The sequence below is a fragment of the Periplaneta americana genome, chromosome 11, assembly GCF_040183065.1.
Source record: "Periplaneta americana isolate PAMFEO1 chromosome 11, P.americana_PAMFEO1_priV1, whole genome shotgun sequence".
In the NCBI taxonomy this organism is placed as follows: domain Eukaryota; kingdom Metazoa; phylum Arthropoda; class Insecta; order Blattodea; family Blattidae; genus Periplaneta; species Periplaneta americana.
In genome coordinates this window covers 14680342-14701376 of record NC_091127.1, presented here as the reverse complement: position 1 = coordinate 14701376, position 21035 = coordinate 14680342, and the positions used below count along the sequence as shown (strand labels likewise).

The 21035-nt window shown below is 33.4% G+C and overlaps 1 protein-coding gene across 3 annotated transcripts in view; it reads right to left on the bottom strand.

The window, feature by feature from the left end:
• Positions 1 to 204: 204 nt before the first annotated feature.
• mbc (myoblast city) overlaps positions 205 to 21035 on the bottom strand; it is a 131221-nt gene continuing 110390 nt past the window's right edge. For all 3 annotated transcript variants that reach the window (XM_069839028.1, XM_069839029.1, XM_069839030.1), the window contains 2 exons: positions 17861 to 18015; positions 205 to 15986 (listed from right to left, as the gene is read on the bottom strand). In XM_069839028.1, coding sequence (XP_069695129.1) covers positions 15903 to 15986; positions 17861 to 18015 — 239 coding nt within the window. In that variant the 3' untranslated portion in view covers positions 205 to 15902. The remainder of the gene's footprint in view (positions 15987 to 17860; positions 18016 to 21035) is intronic.

Here is a 21035-nt window from a genome sequence, read left to right as displayed (position 1 = left end):
ATGTAAAGTATAGTAAAAATGTGAGTGATTATAATAATGTGGCCAGGTACTGTACATAAAATTTAAAAAGTACATCTGTTAAAATACAGTGATTTAACTTGATTACTATTTAGACTGTTCATGTTTTTACGTGTATAGCATTTGGTGGCAATGAAGAGAGTAAGGATAGAAGGTGCAGGAGTCTGGAAAATAAAAACACTTGAATAAACATATAAATACATCGTGTTCGCCACTTCACTCACCATTTGTTTACAAAGCTTCACACACTCTTCAACTTGAAGTGACACAGCATATTAAATCCACATTAATATCCTGTATAAATATATAATATCCTCTCTTACAAAATCTTAAGATTAAACAGATAAAGCTGTTACATCATACATGTCATTAACTAAAAGAAAGTTTCTGACACTAATTCTAAACATAAGTTAACAAAGGTAGGCCTATACATACTTAAAAAATATATATGTTCTAATATAAGTTTACAAATTTATTGCTAACAACTAGAACAGTAGAAATAAACACCGCAATTGAAGGAAGATTATGGTCTGCAATTGCCCTTTGGTCCCATGAATATATTGGCATATATTATGACTGTCAAAATATCAACAAACAAGCTTCATATAGTGGCAAAGACATGCAATGCTGTTTAGGTTCGTAGCAAACTGCATCTGTTGCTGCAAATGCTTATTTTGATGCCAAAATTCAACTTGCTAACCTCATCACACATTTCTTAAAAGGTTTCATTTTAAAATAGATAATCTCACTCGATATGTTGTCCTAGCTATGTTAAATAATTTTGGGACCAAAATTTAAGTTATCAAATATTATATAAACGTAATTAAATTATATCACATCAAGGGCGACATCTTGAAAGCAAAATGCATTTTACCAAGTCTCAATGATGCACTTATAATAACATATTATTACGTAAGGTGATGCATTTTTATTTAGATTCTGAAAGCTTAATATTTTCCAAATACTTCCAATGTTCATTTACTGTAATACATTTATGTAGTAGAGACCTTAAAACAGTTAAGAATGCATAACCCTAACCATAACCCTAAATGTAACTTTTCGTTATGAAAAGGAATTTTAAAATGTTACTTTGTTCGGATATTTAAAGGACAAAACTAAAATTCTTTCAATCATTTATTAACATAATACACTGCTCTCTTAAACTGACTGAGTATATTGGAAATTAAATCAACGGCTTTTCCAAAACACGCTATGAAATGTTTCATATAAAAAAAAAAATTATCTCGAAAAAGAAGCAAAAACAAGCAAAATTGTATTAAACTCTTTCGTTTCAAATATTTCAAGGAATAACCTCCTGAAATTAATGACATTACTGTACTCCAACCACGAGAAAGTCTCCAGGGAATGAGATGGAGCGGGGTAATGCTGTGAATGAATGTTGATGTCATAAGATGTCATAAGGTCACACACGTGGGTACTCATATCTCTATTGGCTATCTCTCAAAGCACAAATAATAACACTGATGTACACATTTTTAGACTATCCTAGTTACAAAATTAGATCACGGTTAATCTCCTGGTCTTTTAATCTCTCCATACAGGAAATAACATGCAGGAGAGCGCATGGTTTTTAAACTGAGTTATAACGGTAATATTATCTATCTACTTCGCTCCAATAGATGACGCAATAGTAAGCACATTCCTTTCACGGTTAATCTCCTGGTTGGAGAACAGTACTTACGGTTCAAACTATTAGCTTCAACAGAGGTAAGAATTAGTAGTATAATTTGAAATATGAATGCAGTAGACTGTGTTTACATGAATTTATACATTGTACATTGCAACTAATCAAGGACCTACAACTCTAGTGATAAGACAAATGAAAGTGAGCAATACTTCTCAATAATTTTATCCCTTCTGTACCAGTTTTCTATAAAATTAAAACATTATTAATTGACTAACCGCAACTAGATATGGAGTGCTCTACTAATAAGCTAAACCAAAATACTCGCTACTTTACCCATTCATATGAACTACAAATATCGAGTATTTATCCTTGCTATATTTAAAACTGAAAATTAAAATTTCGTAGTTGGGCCACAGTCTACTATATACAGTCGCGAAGCTTGAGGTGTTTTTTTGCAAATCTCGTGATAAAGCGCTCCAAGCGGTTAGCAACTAGAAACAATAGACTGTCCATGGTCGACTTTGGACTGTGTCATATTTCTATCGAGTGCTAGCTCGTTGCGTATTTCACATTGATGCTTGTGAAATGTTCGTTATTGGTTGTAATGAAAATGTTAATGGCTAAAATATATTAATTGGAATAATAATATGGGACAAGGAGGAGACGTTTGTAGTGCTATAAATTGTAGCAACAGTAAGAGAAAGAGGCCAGAGTTATCCTTTGTCCGATTTCCGAAAGATTCAGAAAGGTTCCTGGGTTTCCACAAGAATGCTGTGCAGAAACAAAACTCTTAATTTTGAAGTTCTTTGTGACTGTTAGAATACATTATATCCTTAAATTTCACAATGAAATGTTTTAGTCTAACCGAAAGGACATTAGATACCGGTTAAAGTTCTGTCACTTAGGCTGCTAAATTTCCAGAGAAATAAAAGATTAGGTCTACTTTTTTTTCAGAGGATATATTTTTAATTGTAGCTATTAATTTTGTTATTATTTTATGTGTTATTTTACTAAAGACGTAGAAAAATTAAGTTTGTTTTAATGAAATTAATTGATCACATTTTATTTTCAATTCTGGTGGGATTATTATTGCTTAGGCCTATTTTTTTCAAAGGATATGTTTTTAATTATAGCTGTTAATTTTGTTGTTATTTTTATTTGTTGCTTTACTAGAGACGTAGAAAAAGTCTGTTACAATAAAATTTATTGATCACGTTTTATTTCCAATTCTGGTGTGATTATTATTGCTTAACCTCATCCCACTTTGTTAACTACATAAGCCTACACTACAAGTACCGGTACGCGTAAGTTACTTCCTTAATTCATATTTCCATTATTATTGTTGTAAAGGGAAATGCAAATTGATATTTATTGGTTTCATAGTTAATTATCGCTATAATCTTGAATGAGTGAAGCTATTATAGTAAATTTCAGTTCGTTTTGCACAAACAAAAATTATATTACTCATTTCTTGCAGGTATCTTCGAGTTTATGGTGGAATTTAATATACTTCATTAAAATAGTAAATTAACTTTATGCATTTAATATTTCAATAATGGAAGGAAGGTGTTAATTTTTCCAAAAGAACACGACAACGAAAGTTGGCTGCTAGGGAGAGATCTGCGATGATGAGGTGATAGTAGTGATCCTAGTGGTGGGCAACTACCCACGTTTGCATTTTTACTACATATTGAGCTTCGCGACTGTATATAGTAGACTGTGGTTGGGCAGAGATTATTAACATGTTCTAAGGCCCCACACCAAACGAAACAAAATATTATTGTAAGTGCTCAGAATATGAGGTAGAATTTTAGTGAAGAAGCAGTGTTAGTTATTTTACATATGAAGCAATCTTGCATATAACAATGTGATGAATAAACTGTCTCTAGTTGTTACATCATTTTCCCTATAAGCATTAAAAGATATCTACATTAAATATCGTCTCAACATATTATATATAAACTTGTATTTAATTTAATGTATGAACACTATTAAATAAAATCTTAACCTATATGGCAGCCATATGGCAAAGTGTTCGAAAACTGGTAACATAAAATCCTATCTTCTATCTACATAACAAGCCAAAACCAACATATGTAGTCAGAACACTGCATAAATTTGCAGGATTTAGAAAAGTGACTGATGGAATAAAATTTTAATGTCACTCAAAAGGTACAACATAAGTCCTGCATATATAATTCAACACACTATGTAGTTGAAGTCTGGTACAACTCATCACAGCAGTTAAGCAATTTATTATACCCTTGTGATAAATAGATGCTTCACGTCATAATCGCGTAGTCTACAGTGCCATGAGTTCTGATTCGAGTCCTTGTGAGGGAAGAATTTTTCTCCTGAAATTTCAGCCGTGTTTGGGACCGGGATCAACTCTCGTAATGAATTCGGGAAGTTACAGTGAAATACGGTTATGAAAGCCAGCTATTATGGTTGGGAGAATCACAGTGTTGACCATATGTTACCTCTGTAATGTTTGAATGATCGTTCACCTCTGCTGAGACATGTGGACATGAGGTCAGCAGCTGGTAGGCTTTGGTCTTCCATGGCTTGTAGCACTATAGATTTGATTTTGTTAAAATGGATACTAACAAAATTAATCTGTTATAAAGAATATTAATACCAACAAGGAAAGTTGTAACTTTTAATAAAGAATAAGTTTCGTGTAGCAAGGACATAAACACTAAATGAAGAGTTTACTGGAAATTAAAAATAAAAAAAAAACTCATATTTTGTTTATTATAGTGTAGATAATTTTTCCAATCTTTTTTCAACAAACAGAATAGCAGCGCAATTCATTCATTAAACAATAATACAATATTTTTAATAACATCCTTATTAGGTTTGCTCTAAACTTGTGAAACAAGTTGAAATACATACGGGCTATTCCATCTCAAATCGACCAAAATATAGAGAAAACTGACCTTGCAATTTTTAAATACAATGAAACTTTTTCTGTCCGTTGACAACTGTGATACAATGCTTTGTGCAAAGTTTGAGGCATCAGAACTTCATAGTGTTTAAATTAAAAATATTTAAATTTATCGTATTTTCATAAAATTAGCAACTTTAAACTGTTGTGGCTCCGAAACCCTTTCACCCAATGATCAAAATCATGGTTTATTTTGATGCTGAGAAATTAAAGTTTATATTGACATGTAAACAGTTTTTCTTACTTTTTATGGAAATGGAGAAATTAAGATTTTTCTTCATTAAGACGCCCTTGCCCACGAAAAAATATTTTTAAAATATATAGTTAGATTCCGCATTGAAAGTACAAATAAACACATATTTTTTACTGGTGCACCGTTGATAAGAAAGTATTGAAAATATCAAATAAAGAAAATAAATAGTACATGCGTGAACTAACCAGCTGACTGTAGGTAGTTGAGACAAGCAAGGCCAGGAGACAAACATGTGATGTGTCGTCTAGCAGGCATGGCTGGGATAGCTTTATCACAAGTTTTCATAAACATAGGAGTAAAATGACGCCCAATGCTTGCTAATCTTCAGCTCTCGGCCAGTGTGTGGGGTACTGCGCCGTTCAAGTCTAGGCGTGTGAAAATAATTTATTTAATACCCTCGAAACTTATTGCCGAGCCACTAAGCAAACAATTCCCTCTTAATAATGCAAGGTTTTTTCTCAATTTTTTTACATTTTTACAAATGGGCAAAAAGCTTAAAAGTAAGTAAAATCAGATTATCTGTCTCTCTGTATACAATAAAAGTAAGTATTACTTCTTATCATAACCTACTAAATGTCAGCTTCAAAATGAGCTCCCGTTCAATGTTCTGCAGTAAATGGTTCCAGAGTTCTGAGCGCTGAAAGAGGCTTGTTTTTATAAAATACGCTAAATTTGTCACTCAATAGTACGAAAACCGTTTGACTTTCGATAGCATATTTTTGAAAATGCACTCTCCTCAGCACCTTGTATAAATAGGGAAAAAAATTAGAGTATTAAAAAAATGCGAGGTTTTTTAATGATCGATTTCATATGGAACAGCCCATACAGATTAATTTCTATATATTTGGCTTCTTGTAAAGTGACTTCAAGCACACAATGTGTTTCGACAGATGTTCACTACATATGAGAGATATGACAGAACTGTAACTGTTAACAGCATTAACATATATATTTTCTTCAATTATATGATATGTTGCCTTACACTTAATGGCCTATAAAATATAAAATTTGACTTCGTGAAGTAATACAAAATGTGTGTAAATGTGATATAATGTGCTTTTTGCAGTCTAGTACTTCACTTCAAATCACACTTTCATACAATTATCTACAAAATTGAGAATTCTATTTCTAATATCCTTCCAACCCCAGAAACTGCTGTGTTTCCATTTAAATCATAAATAAAGATAAATTTATTATCTAAATACATCACTTCTAAATATTTCTCTACTTTATACGTCCATTTAAAGTGAAATGCATTCAAATGTAAATATGTGGGATTTATTTCTCGTATACTTAAAATCAGATTGAAAACAGAACGAGAAAAGTTTGCTACTCATTTCAAAACATGGGAATGATTATATTTGAAGTACCTACCATTTGTCTATCGAATGTCTTTTGAATTAAAAATCATACTTTGATACACAAATTATATAAATTATTGGTCCCATAACATCAAAAGACTTTTATGCATATAAAGTAGTAAACTCTGCTGTCGATATATAAAAAAACTCTCCAGAATAAGTCTATGATGTGCGATAAAAATGGCGTAAGTCATAAATTGCAAGATTTAGTTGAGCAAAAGCAATGTTTAAAATGAGGACCAATCTGACACACTACATCATTATGGAAGAGGATAGACATTGTCCTGTACACCATCTGAAGTACATTTTTGTATTCACATGGAGGTCATAACTCAAAATCACGAATTTCTGACTTACACCCTTTTTACCGCGCATCATAGAATTTCAGTAGAATATAAAAAGAATTTCTCTTGAAAATTTTGGAAACATTTCTAAGCAGCTATAACATTCACTTTTGTTAACAAAGGACGTGAAATGAAAGAGACACATGAAATTAACCATACAATTATTATGTTATTTAGACAGGGCCTATGTATGCAACACTAAACTCTATCAAGTTTTTTTATGTAACTTACATATATTGACTAGTCCTAGGATCCCTCTAACTGTTGGATCTCATATAAACACAATTAGAATTAGAATTAATAATACCTCTAATTTACACATATTACAATATTATAGTTTCCTCAAAAATAAAGATAATACACTAAACAATGAAAAGCAATGTCTTAATATAAAACAGTATGTATGAAAGCTAAATATCATTAGCCATTTCAAATTTATGTTACTCGTAATACTTAAAACTCAGCTCAAATTTGAGCCACAATCTCACAACGAATATTGCAATCCTGAAAATTAATAATATGTATTAGAAGTGCGGTGCAATTTATAGAAATAGCTTTATTTTAAATAACGATCAAGTAAAAGTAATTTTATGACTACACAATTTTATAGAACAGAGTGGAACAACTACTGTATATCCCCAAAAACAAGACTGAATGGCCCACAATAATAATAATAATAATAATAATAATAATAATAATAATAATAATAATAATAATAATACATTTATTATTAGGGTCTAACTAAATTACATACCAGCAGTTTTCTTCACAGTCAAAGTTACTCTAACAACTTTTAAAAAAGTTACCATTTTCAATATTAAATTTATCATAAGTTACATTGTGCTCTATGGAGTGACAGATAAATTTAGTTCAATGTCTTATTAATTTCAGTTTTTTAAATTTAAATTTGAATATTGACGCATGAAAAACGTCAAGGCCATATTTGAAACACCAGTATTTAACAAGTTACGTACTTGACCATAATTAGATACTATTTGCCGGCATCTAAAATACGAAAGAAATTTATAATGCTAATTGAAGTTTGCCTCCTATAAAACTAGTTTTGGCAGGGGTTGTTTTCACGTGAAAAGAGATGACTATATGTAACGAACATTAAATGGAAATAAATATACATAAAATGGAAGCATGACGGAAAAACGGCGAAACTGGCGTTGGAAGTCTGTCAAAAAAATTCCTTAAACAGCAGTGCTTTCTGTAATACAAACTACATGCATAGAGATACACACGCACGCACGCGTGCACACACACACACACGCACACGCACGCACGCACACACACTTACACAAGCAGGTATAAATTTAACATGGAAGTGAGAAGATATACAATCTTCAACCTCTTTACAAAATAAATTCGTATTAAATACTTACTACATTGAAACTTTGGTTAGAGAATGGACATTAAAAAGTCATGACCTTCAGTGTTTTGGGATACACATACTAAGAATCACAAGCAAACACTGATATCAGTGTTCTAAAAGAGTTTTTCAAAATGATACTGTATAAAAAACACTTACTTGTACTAGATTTCTTATGTAAGTAGCAAGTGAAAAGTTACCAGTAGTAGAAACAATAAGAATCACAATTCCAGCACGAAGTGTCAAACTATATGGTCAGATGCAATGTCATGGCTTTTCTTCCTCAAGAGATTTGTTATGCCATTGCCTGTTTATGTAATTATGTCTTGCACATGCAAAGTTTACTGACCCAACCATTCTTCCTGTAAACAATGGACTGTAATTTATTTGTATTATATACATCCGTTTTTCATATCATCACATGAAATGTTAATTTATTTCTTTTGACTTTTGTCAACATAATTGAAGCAAATTTCCATAAAATATAAACATCAATTTACAGTATCAAAAATATGTGGACGCGACTTAAAAACATGGTCTTAATGAAAAACAACTAGATCAACTAATGTACACCCTTTGACACGGAAATTGGTCACTGTTCAGATACTAACTCCCACCTTAGAATAACTTGGGAATCATAGTGTGTTTACATGTGTGCGTTTTACCCCTGATCACATATATATAATAGATTGACCATCCCCATGTTAAAACAGTAACATGTGAAAGAGAACAACTACCAGGATCGCCACTGTTGATTGGTAACGATCGCTAGATGGAATTACAGTTGCTCCATGCAATTCAAATGAGAGTTATAATACTGGTGACAGACTGCAGTCACTAATCGCGATTATTGACCTAATCGTGATCGGGGTTGTAGTGTGTCACCGTCCCAATCACGATCAGGAGCTTAATCCTGTTTCCAGAACTAGATAATCGTGCTGAGGCATGGCCCATTTGACGAAAGTAACATCTTTGGTTTCGAATCATCTTAATTTAGGAAGTCGTGATAGCTTCTGCTGTGGAATTTTGTTACCCAGTCCATTGTATTATATAAAAATAAATAAAAACGAAATTGAATGGATAAAAAACGACATTTAGCTACTATTAGACATATTGGAGAAATTTAATGCATATGTGAGAAAATAAAAACAAATATATTAACATGTGGCAGACGAATTATTCATATATGGAGTCAATAGAAGGCTGCTGAAAAAGTTTCATTTCAATAAATAATGGATTACAAACTGGAACCGATTCCTTTTTCTGATTTTTAATTTGTCTCCATTACAACGATATTGTTGAGGTTAGGGTTCATTTTAAAAATATGTTTTATTACAAAATAATATAAATCTTAGGCTTAATGATGTAAATTATATAGGTTATAAAATTTCTTTCCAAAACAATATAAATAGTAATGGTATAAATTATATCAGTTTAGATTATAAAATACGTAAAAATTTTAACAAATAAATTCCCATATCAAGCTGCACGAAACAACAACAAATAAAAAGGCAAAACAATGAACAAACATCAAAAGAAGGTGTGAAGTTTAGGTGTTGTCCAGGAGGGAAACAACACATAAGTATGTACATAGAGGAAATTGTTTCCTCTATGGTAATTCAGCTGTTGATCAGACGGGACCAAGCGTGACCTAATGTGTCCACACATTTTCCGTAATCGCGATAATGCTAATTGCGATTAGTCTGTCACTAGTATTACATGACTTCTTATGTAGTCATTAGATTGCAGCATAGTGAAATTGATAAAATTTGTTGCCTTCAAAGCCTATAAGGTTGAGCAATCTGTTATATGTGATCTGGGCTTTACATAGAGAGATTCGTAGCCTGGTTTTTGGAATGAGAAGAAAGAGCTCTATCGCTACGCCATAAGGGCTTCATTTCGTGACATACACATATGTCGTTGCTACGACTTGACTTCATCCTCGGACCTCGATGCTTAATATTTCTCCGTGTGAATCATACAATAACCCGAACAATACTTAAGACAAATTCACGCTATAGGAGAGCGACCATTTTCTGTGTCAAAGGGTGTACACATGCATCATGCAGCAATTGTAAAAATTAGTACACTGTTTACAGTGTAATGGTTAGGGTTAAATTAAATGCGTGTAACATAATAGAGGGTGATTCAAACCACCCGTAACAGTAATTTATTTCGGAAACTAGTGTGTTAAAATTTTCGAGAAAAAAATATTTATCACTAAACCAGATGTGAACTTTCACTTGAGCTTAATTTCATCAATCAGCTCTAACAGGAAGTAGGGTCAGTGGCGTATCACTTTAAAATTTCAAATGGGAGTCTGGGTTAAATAGGGTACCATTTGATAGAGCTCTTCAAAACAAACAACTTTCATAGGAAACATTTTTACCAATTCCTACTCTTTCAGTGAGAAAACGTACAAAACGACAATGTCATCAATATTGAGAAATGTTACAAGATGAAAATGTAAACAACGGGGGCGGTTAAAAAACATCGTTTATCAAAACTGTCCCACAATAAGAGATGACATAAAACAGCGAATCCGGGAGACCTGCCAGTCACTTGACCACGCCGAAGTGTTACGAGTCACTGACAGTGTTGGAAGAAGAGTACAGGTGTGTGCTGCTCAGAACGGCAGACAGTTTGAACATTTATAAAAATTAATGGAATTGTCCAGTATTTCAGTAAAATGTCAACATTAATTATTGTCTTGTTTACATTTTCGTCTTCTAACATTTCTCAATATTGATGGCATTATCTTTTTGTACGTTTTCTTATTGAAAGAGCAGGAATTGGTAAAAACGTTTCCTATGAAAGTTGTTTGTTTTGAAGAGCTCTATCAAATGGTACCCTATTTGACCCAGACTCCCATTTGAAATTTTAAAGTGATACGCCACTGACCCTACTTCCTGTTAGAGCTGATTGATGAAATTAAGCTAAAGTGAAAGTTCACATCTGGTTTAGTGATAAATATTTTTTTTCTCGAAAATTTTAATGCACTAGTTTCCGAAATAAATGGCTGTTACGGTTGGTCTGAATCATCCTGTATAAATTAATTTCTGATTCAGACAAAACAAAGAATAAATAATACTTCAGACTTCAAGAATAACCAAAAGAATGTAGATGCATCAACTGTAGTACTTACATTACGTCAGGCATGACATAGTCTCCATCGCAAGGATATAAAGATATTTACAGCTCTAAGTAACATGTACCTGCTATAATTTTTTAATGCTCTTAATACAATAACGCTGAACTCAAACGATTTCTGCAATCCCCTTGCACAAACCCCATACAATGGCAGGATTTTATTTTTAATTATAGCCAATAATAACCAACCTCACCAAAACTGCAGTGGGAATTCATACTAACATCTGTGATGTAAGCAAATACATACAAAATGGACAATATATATGTGGTATGACTTACCCATACCTTTTGTACACACACACACATGAAACATGTATAATATAAACTTTTTACTCCATAAATGGAATCCCATAATAACAATATCAGGAACAATGTTTCATCTGTTTCAATCATGTTCCCATACACCAAAAGTTTACAGAAGAAAGTGTTAGCTTATGAGAACAAAATTATCACTAGCAATTGTGTAAATTGCTGAAAGAATAATTTAAATAATAAATACTGATATATAAGACTGTAATACGACATTGCTGCTGCTATTGGCACCAAAATTAAAATAATTATGAAGTTATTTTACAGGGATAATTTTTTCATAAATGTACACTGACTTATAAAAACTGAATCTAATTCAGTCATACTTTACACAAATAAATGTTTTCAGATGCTGTTACAAAAACAAATTGTGGGTTACATAGATCATTTGCTGTATAATTTACAGAATTAAATAATAAATTCTAGTTTACAGAAATGCTTTCCTCTGGAAATTAAGGCGACTCACAGAAATATCATCTTGTGGGAAGAGTAATGGGGCACAAAACTCTGTATTAATTAGGAATATAAAGAGTGCGGCAAAACATTCTCCCTAATTTAAAGTTTAAATAAAGAACAGATGGATCAAAATAAGGAAACTGTATTAATATGAATTATATCTAAACAGTGGGAAATTTAGGTTTACATGCGTTGCCATAGCGATATCAAATGGCATGCGCAAAACAACAAGAATTGAATAGGACATTGAATACACGGAATTGACATTCAATTAGTGCAAATTGTAATCTGTAACGAATTCCAACTATGCCGTGGACGGGTGAAGAACGTGCTTACGCTGTGGTATCGTTTCTGGTAAGTGGTAATTCCGTTGTCGCTGCTCAGATGTTTCCCGGACGCTTAATTTCTTCACGTGGCGACGTTCCCTGGCCAGCACGATCACCAGACCTTGCACCCTACGATTTTTTTGTATGGGGGCAACTTAAGGCTGAGGTGTTCAAACATCGGCCGAGGACTTCGCCAGACCTAAGAAATGCATTACAGGAAGAAATTGGTCTTATTCCTCAAGAAATGCTAGTTAGAGTGATTCAGAATTTCCGAAGTCGCATTCAACAATGCATTGATAGTGAAAGACACTACTTGAGAGACACATTATTAAAAAAATGAAAAATTCCCACTGTTAAGATACCATTCATATTAATAAAGTTTCCTTATTTTGATCCATCTGTTTTTTTATTTAACCTTTAAATTAGGGAGATGTTTTGCTGCACCCTTTATTAATTCAGAAAAATCTAACATCAAATTTCTTGAAACATGGAATTAAAATTAATTTAATTTAATAGAAGTTAAGTTTAAATTTTAAAATTACCGGTATTTCTATGGAAAACTCTTACTGATAGCTTTGCAAAAATCAATGAATGTGAGCCACCAGTGTAGCTCAGTCGGCTGAGGCACTTGCCTGCCGATCAGGAGTTGCACTCAACAGTGGATTAGATTCCTGTTTGGGTTTTTTTCCGAGGTTTTCCCCAACCATAAGGCAAATGTCAGATAATCTATGGTGAATCCTCGGCCTCATCTCACCAGATACCATCTCAATTCCATTAATGCTAAATAACCTAGTAGTTGATACAGTGTCATTAAATAACCGAGTAAAAAAAAAAAAAAAAAAAAGAGACAATGTCTGAAAATGGGTTAATAAAGACAGAAACGAAGGAAGAATGATGGCAGTTCTATAATTACAACCTTCATGCTTTGCATTCCTTCCCAAACCAATCTATGGTACTCAATTTCTTGCTCTTTTCATAAACGGTTAATTTTATGTTAGTTTCTGCAAGTATAATTCATAAAGATCTTCTAAAATCTTCAATTTCAATCTGAAGTTTTGAGAAGAAAATCTGTAAACAGGGAAAGCAGGCCAAAAACCATTTTCTGAGTATCAGTGTTATTGAAAATGCGTACTTCCTTAAAAATCTCGGCACAACTCTATACTTGGTATAACGAGAAAATAAAAATTAGCATTCTTTCCAACAGTGCTTGCCTTAATTCTTAATATTTAAACAAAAGAATAAACATTTCTGCAGATTTATTTAATAATCAATATGAACAATTTACCTTTCTTTTGAAAGATGATGGTTATGTTTTTAAGATCTATTTTTATGAAGAAAGAATGTGTAATGTTAGCAGGACTGTCTTACTTTTTGCAACAAATAAGCATCATATCCTGATATAAAGAACATCTTCTTTAAATAATGGTATAAGCTAACACTGAATCCTCACTTTTAAATAATATGTTTATTACAATTAAATGACATCCTGGCACTATTCAACTTTTTGTACATTGCCTAAATATATTAACATACCCAAGTTCATGGATCTAAGTATTCTAGTATTTCTTTAGGGGTTATGAAATGTTCAGAATTCACTACATTTAGTTCGATGTTATGTCAATATTTGTACTTTAAAACAAATCTAATACAGACAGACAATGGCTTCCAAAAAACAGGTAGCAACTGCACCTATTTGTGAAGGAAAAAAAATTATTATTTTATTCTACTTTTTAGGAAGTTCTCCCAAATAACAACATTTCACTAAAATGTCTATTTTCATTCACTTTACACATATATTTCGAAAACAATATATAATATACTATCTTTCTTCTTTGATATGGACTCAAGACAATGTAAATGTAACTAGAAAATTCGCAGAAATCTGGAAGCCACTTGCACCTGAATGTAAATAATTCGGCAGAAACATTAAGCTGATTTGTACAATTATGGGTATCTTTCTGTCACGAGCACAAACTGTTGCAACAGTATGGAGTGCTTCTCATTACAGAAAATTTTCCCACTTATTGACATATTTCTGTTCACATTCGTAACTATAGAAATAAGTAAGACTGGCCTCTACACAAAGCACTAATGAATACTCCTCCCTTAGTCATCACATGCAAAGCACAAATAACATCCCATCTCTTACGAAACCTGAATATACTGCAGGATGGTTATAAAATGGTAAGTAAAAGTTGTGCTTCAAATGTTAACACTGAAATGATGACAATCACATTCTCAAAAGAACGAGAAAACGAGAAGAAATAACACACGAAGACTGTTTTGCAGATTGTGCAACTCTGTTAAGATTAATATGACTGTTTATTTAAATTTACTGATTATGTACAGGAAAATTCTCCATCTTAGACTTCGTCTGCATGAGTAAGGGTGAAAGAAAAATGCCAGAAGGAAGATTACAAAATGTTACCAGTATCAATGCTGTTATAAGCCTTGAATTATGGACTGTAAAGGTAAGCGTTCACTACATCGTATCGCACTCCTCGTACGAATCGCACGCAACGGATATTTTAAGTGCAGTGCGTTCACTGTAATGGCTCCACCTCATCGGATTCCCCTATCAGCTGTTTAAAACATGATGTCGTACGATAATGACATCACTGAAAACAGAGGAGTTGAGGTTAGGTCTATTAATTACGTCTGTTAGTGAATAAGAATTTGTAATTGCTTCATGCGTCTTAATTGAAGAAGAAGAAATGAAAGAAATATTAGTTACATTATATATTTGCAAGAAACGACTTGATTACTGTAATGGGAACGCCTCAAATTATAAAATTCTTCGCAATTTTCTACACGCGAAATAAGTTTTCCGTCTGCCATTTTGGAGCGACACTGAACATGGCACAACATAATAGTAACAGTTGACCAATTAAAATTGATTTATTAAAGAAGGCCATGATCGCACGCATCGGAAAAGTTGCCCATCCGAAAAACGTGGATGGATTTGCCGAGAGGCGATCCATCCGATATGATGTAGTGAACGTGGTTACATAACAATTACAGCAAAGGTTGTCTTTTTCCGATCCGTGCAATTTGTCCGATGAGTGTGATACGATGTAGTGAACGCTTACCTTAAGAAAAAGTCTGTAAGAATGAGGACATGAGATGGGAACTGAATATAACTCCTTTATGAGAGAAGACTATGACATTGACAGTGATCATAATGGTGGTGGTGGTGGGGGTTGTAACGGTGAGTACAAGTTAGGAGGTTTGTTATGAATGTCTGAGAGCTGTGCTCTTTCCAAATGGATAAGGCCAATTATATGCAGAGTAATTCCTTCAAGGCACTGGTAAGAAAATACAAAGTGTAAAGAATGTGGGAAGGAGAAACAAAGTTGAGCCTAAAATAGATTACACTTCTCAGTTACAACACATTAAATGTATAACACTTTAAAGTTATTACTGTAAAAAGAAGAGAAATGTTACAATATTGAATTATGTGTATGACTGTATTGCAAGTCAATAATGAAGAATGGTACTGGTTTCCACAATGACAATCAACTTAATAATAATGTAGAATATTGTATTACTTTCCTCATTAAACGCAAACTAACCTGTAACTGAGATTTTCCATGGAAGTTTACATGTTAGAAGGGTTATACATTTAATATTCTGTAATATCTCAATAAACAACTTATATTAACCCCCTTTTATTAACAGTGAATATGAACATTTCACAAGCCTTCATCTCTGAGTTCTAATACACAGGAGGCTTGATTGTTGGCTTCTTTGGTGGAGGTGTCGGAGGAGGTCCTTTTTCAACAGGTTCCGGTGGTGGTGGCTGCCAACACAAACATACATTAAGACTTTGGCTAAACATATCTTTTGCATTCAAAGACTTATATGTTATAGTATTTTCATGACCCAGACGTGTCTCTGATAGTCATCCAATTATAGGACTGCTTACTTCAGGGACATTCATGCTGAGCATCATCCAAGGAGACTATATAAAACATGCAAAGTAAAACAAAATATTTAATTTTTACTCACATAACGATAAATTAATGAATTATTATTGCAGGAAAGGTTATTAAAAGAGAATTCCTAATTGTGCAACTTTAAAATATTGGTACGATCCTTTTAAGCCACATATATTTTATCTGTAATAGTCCTCGGTTCAGTAAATAAAATTTATGTCAAAATTTTAGGGGTATATTTAACTCACATACAGGATGAAAAAATGTTATGTGAACATCTGTCTGGAAATACTGTATTTCCTTGTTACTGCCCTTTTTCTACAACTCTGTCTACATTGTATAATGCGGTACATTATGAAATAAAAATAGCATACAACATGTCTTGCAGGAAATGCTCAAAATGGCCCTCATTAGCAGGGATACATGCATTATATTTGCGTACATTGATGCATCAGGTACTGTTTTTGTGTGGTATGGCATCATAGCTATCGTGTAATAACATAGTTGTGCTGAACCCGGGGTTGACACATTGTTGGATACACCATTCAAAGGATCCATGACAGAGAGATGGGTAGAGGTGGACTAATTCCTTGGCATCCACGCTCTCCGGATCTAAACACAATAGATTTTTATTTCTAGGGCTCGTGTATGGAATCCTGGTGCAAGATGAAGAGAGTCCTTCAAGCCAGTATTTTGGAAGGCTACGAGACAATACAACATTTTTTAGGGGTACATCCGTGCATCTGGGATTCAATGCGATGGCAGGTTGGCATATGCATCTGTGCTAACATGGTCAATTTGAGCTCTTTCTGCAAGACAGATTTCCAGGTGGTATGCTATTTTTAATTCAAAATGTACAGCATCATACAATGTAAACAAGGTTGTAGGAAAAGGGTTGTAACAAGGAAATAAAGCTTTTCCGGACCAATGCTCACATAACATTTTTTTATTCTCTATATGAGAGTAATATATCTCTAACATTTTGACATGCATTTTAGTTACACCCTGTATAGTCTGGTATTCGACAATCTGTACTTCAATTTATTGTGTATAGGCATTGAGCTTGTGTTTTAAACAGAGTGAGATTCCATAAACTGAAAATTTTCCGAAATTACATCTTATAAAAGGCAAAAGATCTAAAATGAAATAATTGGAGTGGATTTCGAGTAAACTGACAAGCATATCCAGCCTCTATTTTCCTCTCCCCCATAACACACTACTAATGGAGTACAGAGTAAAAATTCTACACTTATATAAAATTTTTATAAATACAGCCATGTATAATAAATGAATATTAATAGCTCAGAAGAGATTATACAGAGACAGACATGCAAAAACCACTATTTTAGCATCAGGATATTGAAAACATATTTTCGTAAAAGTATCGAAATTGATACTTTCGCTATTCTTTGTAGAAATATCCTGGGAAACATGCAAATTTAGATCCTTATAAGACGTCTTTTTTTATTACTAAATGAGTGTGATAAGGCCACATAATTTTTTCTCTTTTCAAATACTGCGAATTGCAAGTTTCCTAGACACTAATAAAAATCGCTTGTGTGTAAATATATAATAGATATTTCATGGAGATTACTATCAGAATACCTATTCAACCGAAAATGAAACAAGGAAGAAGACAACAACGACGAAGAAAAGGAAAATGGGAGTAAGAGAAAAACTTCTCTTCTCATTCAGAATTAATCCATCCATCTTCCCGAAGAGCTTGAGTGTAACCCACCTTGTTCCTGACACGAGGGGTTGTTGGTGGCTTCAGCGACTCCGAGACTGTAGCATCTGCTTCATCTGGAAGATTGCAGTAGTCAGCTTCTCTTGTTTTCTGTGGAAGAGGGGGAGGAATTGCATCCTCCTCACTTGCAGTTGAATCTGTAGTGCCTGAAGTATCAACAAATACAGTAAAAGTGAATAGAGTAATAAAAATACTGTACACATTATTTTTAAAAGGCATCCAAATAAAACACGCAAAGTTTTTATATTTTTATTTGTAATACAAGGATTTTCTGCAACCCCATTACTACACTATATATCCTGAGAAAGAATATTAGCCCATTTATTTATTTATAGATTGTTTTGTTATTATACCATACAACCAGTGGCAGCTTATCAAGGGGGTTGCAGATTTGTACACCCTCCAGTAATGTTGCTAATCTCCCGGCTTTGTTACTATTAAAAATATAATTTTATTTTACAATTTTCATTCATGACTATCTGCAGCTGCCGTCTTGTTTTGTACATCTGCAGGAGCCTCTGAGCCTCTTGGTTTGCAAAGATGTTGAAAACCTATGAAAGGTAGTTTATAGAGATGTTCGGCTAGTGCGTGGACAGGGGGTTAGAGGCGTGGTCTACTGCTTTCCTCATTGAGAACAGTTTGTCGCACTCCCTGACATGGACACCAACGTCAGTGCAGAAGAAACTGAATTCAATGCGAAAGTATCTGTTTCAACTAGACATTTGTCCGAAGCAATAAGCACGAAAAATGCATTCATTCAGCTTGTGCAACGAACAGTCGCATATTTCGCACATTACTTTCTCTACCTACATGCACACAAACGGCACAGTACACAAAGGAGCTTGTATTTTGTTTTAAAGTTCTAAGAGTTGTCGTTCTGACAATAAGTGCTGCTATCTCCCGACAGCTTACGAAAGCTGCATTTGAATTTTATGAACGAAAACGTTGCACTTGATACTTGGTAGCATTCTGATGACGATTCTGTGCTGAAATGTTTTTCATGAGGGTAAATCGCAATATAGAGAGCTCCGCCCACGACCCCTTCCACTTTTGGACTTTCTGTATAAATAGGTATGCTTGTATTTAGTCATTTTACTTATTAATTGCATATAAATAAGCCTTATATGTATACCCCCTCAGGTATACACGGTTTTAAACTTTAAAATAAAGTATGTTTAACTCCTCTTCGATATCCATTGTGCAACACCATATTTTCAAACTACCAGCTGCCACTGCATACAACTATCTCAGTATTGGCTTATTCTAGCCCATTTGGTGTATCAAATTGAAGGACAAGTCACCTTGACATACATAAACCTTTAAGGAAAGAATGAAATGAAATTTCAATTCTATTTTTTTGCTTCAATATTCGTCCTTGATGTCTCCTTAGTATGTGCATGAAGTTTCAGACACTTCCGCCCCTACAATCAGCTGTTTTGGTAGCCATTTTTAAATGTCTGCATAATTTAAAGGACCTAGCTGTCAAAACTTTAAACATTATTTTCTCGGTTTAAATTTTTTGGTAATTGTTCACATGTTCAGTGTTTAAAATTGATCATTTCCACAAAAATTGTTCTAGAACAACTAATTTTTTTTTTTTGGTGTATGGTAACTAAACTATGGTTAATACTAATACAGAGATTTTTATTGTAAGGCTTTAAAAATATAGGTACGTAATAATTGCAATATAAGAAATTGGACAATGTTTTGGCACTTCTTTCGTTTTTAAAACTTAAGCATTTTTTAAATGTATGAGCTAATAGCTAACAAAATGCAAATATCTATGTTCGAATTAAACCTCTGCAAAAGCATGACAGAAATTCAGTACAAAAACTTCAATTTCCAAAAGAGAAGATACATTTTTAGAAAGACCAGCCTCATGGTCTAGTGGTCAGAGCACAGGAATTTTTCCTTAAAGGGGATCATTCCTGTGTTCGTTCATGGTCTGGAATTTAGGTTAAGTTTAGATTTAAGACCTCTCCTGGCACCACATTATCATAATCATCCTATCACATCATCGGGGTAATGTAACTCTGCCTTCCAGATGCCCCAACCTCAGAAGTGGGTTACAACTAAGCCACGGCCAGGAGAGAAGACCAGAAATGTCGAAAAGGCAACCTAGTGGCATTGGATTTAAAAAAAAAAAATTTTTTTAGAAAATATTTTAGTTTTAGAGTGACTGCTTCTAAAATTGATATGCACTGTACAGCTGTAAAAAAAAAAAAAAAGTGGCCGCACTTGTGAACAGCGAATATTTTCTAAGTCCACTTCTGATCATGGTGATGTTACACGATGCATATGGTTGTAGAAGCAGTTTCGGAATGATGGAATCATTCGATATCTGCATCTCGTAGAGCAGCGGTAGAGTGCTCGCTTAATGATTCAAAAGTTGTGAGTTCGAGCCTTGTTCAAGTTATCATTTTATTTTGTTATCGTTCTTTAGCGATATAAATACAGTGAAACCTGTTCAAATCGGAACCTGAACAATCCGGAATCCTGTCTATTTTGGAACAATTTATTGGTCCCGGCAAAATTTGTGTGTATTATGTGTAATTTTTCCTGAATAAAACGGAAACTGTCCAACGCGGAAACGGAAACTGTCCAACGCGGAAACGGAAACTGTCTGCTACTAAATAGAGTGCAAGTGTAGTGATTTCCAGGTAAAAAAAAAAGTTGCATAAAATGTGGCATTAACATTAAGTGATGAAGTAAAAGTTATCGAGATAAAGGAAAATTAGAAACAAAGTCTATGTGAAATAATATTGAAGTACAGTTGTGGAAAACTCAGGTGTGACACTTTAAAAAATAAAGATCATAATGAGTGAGTGGCTTGCGGCCATTATTGGTGACACAAAAGGAACCAGAAAGCAACTGTTTATGTGGAAATACATGAACTGTTGTGGGAGTGGGTTCTTCGTGACCTTTCAAAGAACAAGCCAATTTCTGGATCTGTTCTGCAAAGCAAGCTATTGAACTGGGAAAGAAATGAAATAAACCAGAATTCAAGGCTTCTAATAGATGGCTCCTAGTCCAATTAATTAATAAAGTGCAATGATATGCAGTATTAGAGTATAGTGTTAGATATTAAATAGAATGAGATTAGTGACCTTAGTAACGTTTAATGACTAATGAGTGAGTTACGATAATATTTATACAGAAAATGAGA